Source organism: Anoplophora glabripennis, unplaced genomic scaffold, assembly GCF_000390285.2.
Source record: "Anoplophora glabripennis isolate ALB-LARVAE unplaced genomic scaffold, Agla_2.0 scaffold1567, whole genome shotgun sequence".
In the NCBI taxonomy this organism is placed as follows: domain Eukaryota; kingdom Metazoa; phylum Arthropoda; class Insecta; order Coleoptera; family Cerambycidae; genus Anoplophora; species Anoplophora glabripennis.
In genome coordinates, this window is record NW_019417644.1 from 44,095 (window position 1) to 53,974 (window position 9,880).

Consider the following 9,880-nt stretch of genomic DNA (forward strand, 5'->3'; position numbering starts at 1 on the left):
CAGAGCTCGTAAAGTTTGGAATAAATTCGAAAAATCGTTATTGAAGGGTTTTGACAGGAAATCCTCGGACACGTCAACTTTAGTTTATAAAATGTCACTTTTTTCAGCCATCGACTTTTATTTTGTTTCGTTTGTTTTTGATGTATGACGTCATCGGCAATTTTTTTAAATGGCAGCCCATATTTTTTTCCACGGATTTCGATAGAGCACATTTTTCTGAGTACGAATATGTCAAAAACGTATGACCTTCAAGATGGAAGTTTTCGAGATATTCGGTTCCAAAGTTTCAAGAATGCATTATACAAGCGATGACAAAATACTAATCATTTATCAAGGAAGCGCTGGAAAAATTACAGTTTTGATAGTTGAAGTTTGTCCTCGCAAGTTTGTGTTTTATTTTAAGTTGATTAATCATTATTCTATCAGAATTCATTTTATTTGAAAATGGTCCGTCGTTTGAGTGAAAGGGAAAGAATCGAAATTTTTATGATCAGTTACGGAGCATGAATATTATGTCAAAAACGTACGACCTTCAAGATGGAAGTTTTCGAGATAATAGACAGTTTAAAACACAAACTTGCGAGAACAAACTTCAACTATCAAAACTGTAATTTTTCCAGCGCTTCCTTGATAAATGATTAGTATTTTGTCATCGCTTGTATAATGCATTCTTGAAACTTTGGAACCGAATATCTCGAAAACTTCCATTTTGAAGGTCATACGTTTTTGACATATTCGTTCTCAGAAAAATGTGCTCTATCGAAATCCGTGGAAAAAAATATGGGGTGCCATTTAAAAAAATTGCCGATGACGTCATAGCTCAAAAACACACAAAACAAAAAAAAGTCGATGGCTGAAAAAAGTGACATTTTATAAACTAAAGTTGACGTGTCCGAGGATTTGCTGTCAAAACCCTTCAATAACGATTTATCGAATTTATTCCAAACTTTACGAGCTCAGTGTATATATCACAAACACCACTTTTTTCTATGTTCATGTTTTAGGGTTTTACTAATCAAAGAAAAAAACCCACAAAGATGGGAAGAAGAAATACAACTAATGGAATCCCATAATGATATCAGGAAACAGAAACCGATCTGGGAATTCAATCAACATAACATTGTAGAATATTTGAGAGGACCTTGTAAATTAGACAGGTTTTCGGAAGATTTGATACATTCCGTTTGTGGAATTTTGGAAATCAATGCTTTTGAGGCTAGAAATCCCTCGGGCTATAGCACCGTGAGGTGTTTATTTCCCAAATTAGCTATTCTTTCTCACAACTGCATATCAAACATACATCATGCTATTGATGTTAAAGGAAATGGTAACAGTAACGATTACAGGTAAAATATTCTGTAACAATGACTCAACACTATTTCAATAAGCAATTAGAGAGGTAAATTTAATAATTTATTGCAGAGTAATCGTAAGAGCCGCTGTAGGCATTCCAAAAGGTGGCCAATTATACAGCAGTTATACATATTCTCTTTGGCCTACCTTGGTGAGAAGAGAATTTCTGAGGGAAAGCAAATTTTTCGATTGTAAATGTGAACGGTGTTCTGACAAAACTGAGCTGGGAACACATTGTGGTACTTTGAAGTGTAACAAATGTGATAACGGAATTATTATGTCCACTAATCCATTGGGTAAGGAAATTATTTATCTACAAATTACATCTATTAGGAAATATAGCACTGAAAATGTGCTATCCTTTAGAAAACATGAATCCACAAATGGTTGTATTTTAGATGATACATGTGAATGGAAATGTACACACTGTGAATTTAAAACTAACGCAGTGGCTGTAAGAAAAGTATTTGCCGCAATCCAAGCAGAAATTGATGCAGTGGATTACACTACAGGACCAGGAGGTAATTGTAAATTGATCATTATTTTTTTCTATTTGAAATATTTTTATATCGTATTTTTTGTAATATAAATCTGCCCCTGCAAATTGTCCATAGAGAAAGCAGAAAAAACTACAATAGCTTTGCTCATTATAAACTTGACCTTATTATATATTTTGCATTGTGGGAATATCAGAATTTGTTAAAAATCAAAGGAACGACAGCCAAGGGCACAAGAAAAGTAGTCTTCTTAAATGTATTCTCCCCAAAAATAACACAAAAGACACATTTTTATTGATAATCTTATTTTCGTACATGCAACGCTCTTGTGCCAACTGACCTACAACGTCATTATTCTATAAAAAAAAAAAAACATTACTCCTGTCATCCCCACTGGTACTTCTTGCATTTCTGAATAAAAAGAAGTCGCATGAAACCAAATCCAGACTGTACAGCGGGTGGTCCAGCACAGAGAAATTAAAGGAGTGAAGGATGAGTTGCTTAGCTACTTTGTAAATTCACACGTTGTTGTGAAGAACATTTTCATAACACAAACCAGGATTGTTCAATAACCATACATAATATTGTTAATCATAAGTAACTGTTGTTATTGTAGTGCCCTTCGACATATTCAACAAGTATAATTCCTCCTTGGTTTCAAAAGAGATGGCCATGAGTTTTCCAACTGTAGATTGTGTGTGGGCCTTTTTTGGAGGATATATCTACTATCTACAATCTTACGAAGAAAGTGCATCTAAATAGTTCAAATGATTTTAAAGCAGTTTTGATTGTGAGTCAACAATTTTAGAATCTACTTTACTGAAAGTTTAAGCATGCCTAGTTTATCACGAAGAGTTGTCAAAACACTCAATTCAGATATATTTAATGCTTTAGTAATAGTAGACACTTTCAAACCATGGTTTCCATGTTTCTGCAATCAGTATTGGCTGTGTCTGAAAGTCTTCCACGTCTTTGGTCGTCTTCTATGCATTCCCCAAAAAAGCTGCCTTGACCAATATTTGGGTGTAAAATATGATGTAGCTTCATCTCCAGCAAATCATTTGTGTGATTATTTTTAAGACTACTATGTTCTTTTGTAAAAAAATTTGTCACGGTGATGTCCAATTTTGCAAAATTTATTTTTTTATTGCAAATCACCTTATAAAACACAAAATAATGAAGTAATTGAAGTCAAATTTATAATTAGTGTGTCAAACATTCTGTCTTTCAAAAAATTGTGATACTGCCAAATATCTAAACAAATATGTTTCAAATATTCTACAATACATACAAATCTGTACTGGGCTAAGGAAAATTTTCCATTTAGATTATTTTGAGAACTAGTAATTTCTCACATAAATGTGAGAAAACAGGTAAATTTTACCTAGCAATCATGCTAGGAGGGTATTTATTATAAATTCATGTCACTAGCGTTACTACCATAGATAAACAACCCCTTAAGGTGGCCATATTCCTGGCCTAGAAATAGTGAAATTTCTGACGTTTTTAGGTACTGAAATCTTTAAAAATAAAACGTGTAGAACAAAAGTAAGCACAAAAATAAAATCCTTGATGTTTTGTTTATTCATTGTTACCATTTAAATTTACTCAAATAAAATAATAAGTAAAAAAAGCGTTTGTAAAACATACGTTTGCTGTTATTCTAACCCCACATTTTAAGAATTATTTTCACGTACTTATAAATAAAAGTAAACAATTTTATATGTAGGACTAAGCAAGTAAATGTTATAAGAATATTTACATGTGGAATTATATATAAAAAAGTTAGTATTTTCGTAGATTTCAGTACCTAAAACCTTGATGGTTTGATCGTTTTTTGCACCTGTTTATTCGTTTTACTGCGGCGTCTTTGAAAATACCCAGATGGCATGACATAACATTCCTATTATTTGATAAGCTTTAGATTATTCAGTTATTAAATGTTTGAAATTATTTGTCTTTGCGGAAAACACTATTTAAAGAATATGGGGCCCTTAAAGAATTTTAAATGACAACAGTGGAAAAATCATGACAGTACTTTAAAACATTTATTCTTTTTTTAATAATTTTTTTCAATTTGAAAAAAATACAATTTTTAGTTCTGCTGCGAGTAACAGATAAATTTAAAATTTTTAAGTACAAAGAAGAGCAATTTTGGTAATCCTAAAGAAAAAGTTAGTCAAAAAGTCCAGGATAAAATCATGTATTTTTTAAATTTACGGAAATTAAAAGATTCTAGATGAAATCAAGATTTAATACTCATATTCTGTACAGTCTAATATGCTTGTGGATATATCGCCACCATGCGAAAAGAATCGTTTTTTTTGGAATTATTTTTAGTTTTACCTAACCAAAATCTCACTCAAAAAAAAACAACTGACCATTAAAAGACGGACAGTTCAATATATCCATCCTTTTTGTTAGAATTTCGAAACATTATTTCCTTCTCAAAACTGAAATTTCACATTTTCCGTTATATTTTTACAGGCATTGAAAAAAGGGAAGCTATTTACAGAAAATACAGATCTGTCCTACATCCAAAGAACTCGTACATGTCCATTTTGCGAAGTGCTTTAACACAACTTTACGGCAAATCAGACGAGTATACTCTAGAAGACCTCCCAGACATAATTTTGGAAAGAAAAGTAGAACTTTGCAACCAATTATTAGAAGTTTTAAATGTTATAGAACCTGGACGCAGCAGAATAAGAGGTATTTTATTTACATTTCAACAGTTTATGACAAATTTTGAATATATTCATTGTTAACAATGTTACAAATCTTGAATTTCTGAGAACTATTTTATTTATAGGAATCACATTATATGAACTCCATGGTCCGTTAATGGTCTTAGCAAAACACCAATACCTAAATGATGTTATCACAAAGGAATTCTTTAGGAATGATCTAAAAAAAGCAATAGACGTTTTAGGAGAGGCTGTACAGATCTTAAAACAAGAACCTGAAAACTCTCCTGAAGGGCAGTTAGGAAACATGGCAGAGACGGCTTATAAGCAGCTTCTGGATAATATAGACATGTTAGTGGAATCTGCATGATATAATTGTATCCTGTTGTGTTCATTGTTAGTTTTGTTAAATACATCTATGAATGTTTTTTAATAAATATCATTTAAAGTGGGTAGTTTTATTAACTCTTTTATAAAACCATTCTCTCTCTTTTTTTATAGTGCATCAGTTTGACGTTTTAAGGACTATACAATATACTAATCTAACTTACCAGCTTTATTTATTAAAATCATAGACAACATAGACTGAATTATAGAGGCAAGCCGACAAAGCCAACCGTCAGCCTAACTTCAGCCCAGCCAGCCTCGCGCTCTCAATCGCTGTTAGACATTCGTTGTGTTAACATTGTTGCTATTTTATTAAGAATACTGTTTTTATTTGTGCAATCATGGGGAAGTGTATCGTTGACGATTGTAATAGCAGATCTGATCATAATAGTGTTGAAATTTCATTCTTTAGGTAAGTAATAATATAAAAATATTTTATGGTATTTCTACAGTTTCGCGCAGCATTCTCCGTCTCCCATGCACTTATTTCCAGTGTTGGTTTCATGTTTTTTTAGTGCCCATGTTATTAACTGCTGTAAATATATAGACTCATATTATCAACCGGCTATTTACAGTTAGTTTTTTGTTACAATTAATTGGTGTTTATTTTTACGATGGCTAAAAATCATTCTCTCCCAATACTTAGTCAACCAATACTTAGTGAACATTTTAATGCACAACACATAATTTTATAGAATTATCTCCACTAATTTTTTATGAACATGAACAGTCCCAATCTTCAGATTCTTTTACGTCTCCTATCAGCCAACCTACCACATCGCAGTCATCATATTCTGACCTAAGTAGTACATCTTCGATGTAACTTTGAATATTACGGATAATGAAAAGTATAAAGAGGATTATATAAACATTTTAGTGATGATACCCCAAGAAAGAAGAAACTAAAATGTGAAGTTAGGCGGCTTTCCTTCATTTCCAAAAAACAAAAAAAAAACAATCCGCAGAAGATAAACGTCGTTTAAAAAAGAAAAATGACAATTTAAGAAACAGAAAGAACAAGATATTTTTTTAATAACTATAAAAACAGTACACCCTAGGTACAGACAAATAAAATTGTGTATCATGTATTGGTGTAAGAATAAATCATGAAATTAAAATATTTAATTCAGTGAAATCTACTAAAAGACAAATATTAAATAAACTAACATTACTTAAAGGACAATAAATATTTTTAAATTATTTTGTAATTTTATTTAATATGAACAAGACATTAAAATATATTATTTTCTGAATTCCAAACTTGAATAATGAATATTTGTCAAAAGTGTAAAAATATTAATCTGGATCTGTTCAAAGTATGCACAGTCATATTATCTCGCACACTCCACTTCCCCACAAAATGCCTTCACCAGGTCCCATGCTTTGGGTAGGAAACGTATAGTCTCGTTTTATTATAACTAGCTTTGTTCATTTATTCCTTAAGCTAGTCCTTGGGCTATAAAGGGCCTTATTAGAAGATGTTGAAAGTGTATCGATGTGGAAAACCTTTATTTTGAACAATTACTGTAGGATTCGTTACTTAATTACTTTCTCGACCTATCTGCTAATGTTATTTTATTTAGTTTGTTTTTTCCAGAAGTAAAATTATTTCTAAAAATACCACCAGTGGTTATACTTTTCTTGGGAAAAGTTGGCGGATGCTTTAGTAGCACGTCACTAGATAGATTAATTTATTAGGAAAATTCAACTTATTAGGAAAATTTAATAAAACCAGTCCAAATATCATATCATAGAAACATTTTTCATTCATTTACCTACCTAATTATTTCTACAAAAAAACGCCAGTGGCGTATTTTTTTCATGGGAAAATGGGGTGGCAGTTCCAGTAGCACACCACTGGTTAAAGTCACAAGGTTAATAATATATTTAATAAAAGGTCTAATTAAGTGAATACACTGTAGTAAATTTCATTCAATTCCGTCAGCGCATTATGAAGATATGGCAGAAAAAAGTTTATAGTTAGTTATAGTTTTAAGATTTTTGGTAATGAATCTGGTCTTGCTATTTCTGTATTTAAAGTGAAATCACCCTGTATATTTGCATTTAACCTCTGACTTTCAATGATCATGAAGTGGCACAAATTAAAATTAAGTCCCTTTAAATCCAGTTTTCTCTTTTAGAATGAAACTACAACTTAATGTAATAATAGCATTTATTCATTTATTACGAAAAATAAACTGCAAAATTCTAAATAATGGAACAAAATAGCAATAACAATAGTACATGGAACTCTCAGATCACTAATATTGCCTCAATAACATAAACTTGACACTTTATCAACATAAACAGCATATCTAAAAATAAAAAAATATCGCACATTACTATTGAACATCAAATTAACTGGAAGCACTCTTAAACCTTTCTGAAACATCTTTCCAGTTAACAATATCGAATATGGCATTAACATAATCAGCTCTAACATTTTTATATTGTAGGTAATATGCGTGTTCCCAAACATCAATACCCAATAGAGGTACAAGGCCGGTAGTAGCAAGAAGAGGATCTTGATTAGCGCAGGTGGCAATTTTTATCAAACCTTTAAAAGATCATGTTACAAAATTAAAACGATATTTAAACAGATATAACCGCATGATACTAATAACAAAACATTTATCATTTTTATTGGGAGCAGAGCTCGACACTTTGTTGTGTATATAAAGCAGAGAGATGTGAGATCTGTATAATTCGCTACATACAGAAATTTAAAAAAGTGTTGTCCAAGCAATGCCTACCAAATTAATAAATTTACTACATGTTTTTCCTACTTACTGTGATGAAGCAGTCATAAAGTGTGTTTTTGAAATGATTTTGTTGAGCTGGAGTTTCTCTTAGTATAAAAGGCATATTAGTAAGTTAAATGGTTAAAATAAATCGACTTACAGCTACTGTATTTTCATACAATCCAATTTGTATGTTCATGTAATATTCCATTATTTGGGCAGAAATATGTACATAAGTACCCATTACCTCAAACCCACCAATTATATTATCATCACATGCATTATTATGTAAAAAAAAAAACAGTAACATATGGTCGATCTTAATTGTTAAAAAATTATTACATATTTTAGGGTGTATTCTTGTAAAGAAATTATGCCATAGTTACTTGCAAAATGTTGCCAAAGCACTTGCAAAATTTTGCAGTAAATATGGGTTAGCAGATGGGGTTGTATAACCTAATTTAGTATGCATAAATTGTACGTTTAATGTCTTTGATCGTGTGTCAGAGAGAATTTAGAATAATTATCAGGCTGTAGATAACAATATCAAATATAAAGTTTTTAGTCTCCACCGTAAATTAAATAATTTAATTAATCATACTCGGATATTTCCAAACTTCCGCAACCTATTTTTAAATAATGATATTTTGGTAAACAACTACTTTGTAGACTAAAGCCCCGACCAGCATTGAATTACATCCACAATATCTAGTAAATAGCTAAAATTTATTTGTCAATAGAAGATATAGACCACAACTCACATTTAGGAAATGGAGACTTGGTTAAAGCGTGTTTCTTTTACAAATTACATAACAATTTTATGCTGTTAAATTTGTAATTCTCAAAATCAGTTTCAGTGAATCTCTTATTATCAGATAATGTCGAGAGATATACGAATCCGAAATATATAAATATTATACCAGACAACTATTGTGCTCTGGTAAAGCTATTTATTAATCAATTGCAACATGGTTCAGCATTATTTGATTCATATCTTTAAATGGTTGATAACAAAATTTAATAGATTTTGTTAGAGCATAAATTGCAAAAATTTTTTATATATTTTTACAGTATTTTGCATGAAAGAAATACTGTTCATGATCTACGTCAACATTTTAAACAAGCAGATATTATATTTGTTGATGTGGAAAATTTGTTTCCAAAATATGTTGCTTTCCAGTGATACATATCTGTAGGAGACCTACAGGAACTATTTCAATGACATATATATTAGCATAAACCACTGATTTTGCACATAAATGTCGAGCTCTAATTATGAGATTTATCAAAAAATAAAGAATATTATTAGTGTATTCCCATACATTACTTCAACATATGTGCTTGCCTACTTACCGGAACTCTTATCATAACCCAACCATCCCCATCCTGATCCTTGTATAGCAATTGTTTGTGCTGCAAGCTGTTTCTTTAAATTATCAATACCTCCAAATGATGTTTCAATAGCCTTGCATAGTTCAGTACTTGGTTCTGAACTTTTTGGACTTAAATTCTGCCAGAAAATTGAATGGTTTAGATGTCCACCTCCATTGAATTTAATTGCTGGGGCAAGTGCTATCTCACCACTAAAATATTATACCAAAAAAACGTATATAGATTACTTCTAAACAAAATTTTACCTTACGTCTCCTTTTTCAACTGCAGCTTTCAATTTTTCTTCGGCTGCGTTCAAATTAGTTACATAAGTCTGATGATGTTTACTGTGATGCAAGTTCATAATATCTCTTGAAATGATGGGTTCCAAAGCTGCATAATCATAAGGTAGATCAGGTAAAGTATGTTTGGAACGTCCATTCCTTGAAAGATATTAAATTTATATACTTTTTAATTTTTATCAGTATCATATCAACAAATTTAGATATGTACATACCTAACGACATTAACAGCCACTTGCCTTATGCTGAACATTATACCGTTTTATGAAGATCAAATATTTAAATAATTAAGATTAAACAATTTTTCTAACCCAAACAAAAACACAAGTTGTCAGTATGACAGTCTGTGACTCTGTGAGTTTCAGGCATAGAAAATATAGTACTAAATTTTCTATGGTTTCAGGCATGGAGACTCGCCATTATTCTATGGCTACGCGCCGCGCGCGCCATTATTCTATGGCTAGAAATTGGCCTCAATGATTTGGGATCGAGGGGGATTATCCCTCTTTATCCTGCCTCATCTCGTGTAGGCCTGGACAGCC

The 9,880-nt window shown here is 31.3% G+C and overlaps 2 protein-coding genes across 2 annotated transcripts in view; one reads left to right on the forward strand and one right to left on the reverse strand.

The window, feature by feature from the left end:
* LOC108915695 (protein msta-like) overlaps positions 1-4,985 on the forward strand; it is an 8,616-nt gene extending 3,631 nt beyond the window's left edge. The window contains exons 4-8 of the mRNA XM_018721803.2: positions 1,005-1,346; positions 1,423-1,649; positions 1,752-1,874; positions 4,338-4,562; positions 4,663-4,985. Coding sequence (XP_018577319.1) covers positions 1,005-1,346; positions 1,423-1,649; positions 1,752-1,874; positions 4,338-4,562; positions 4,663-4,907 — 1,162 coding nt within the window. The 3' untranslated portion in view covers positions 4,908-4,985. The remainder of the gene's footprint in view (positions 1-1,004; positions 1,347-1,422; positions 1,650-1,751; positions 1,875-4,337; positions 4,563-4,662) is intronic.
* A 2,094-nt stretch (positions 4,986-7,079) lies between these two features.
* Positions 7,080-9,689, reverse strand: LOC108915694 (superoxide dismutase [Mn] 1, mitochondrial). Its single transcript, XM_018721802.1, has 4 exons — positions 9,554-9,689; positions 9,303-9,479; positions 9,019-9,248; positions 7,080-7,481 (listed from the first exon to the last, which is right to left on the reverse strand). The coding sequence occupies exons 1-4, from the start codon at positions 9,589-9,591 to the stop codon at positions 7,282-7,284; spliced, it is 645 nt and encodes a 214-aa protein (XP_018577318.1). The 5' UTR covers positions 9,592-9,689; the 3' UTR covers positions 7,080-7,281.
* Between the last annotated feature and the right edge of the window lie 191 nt (positions 9,690-9,880).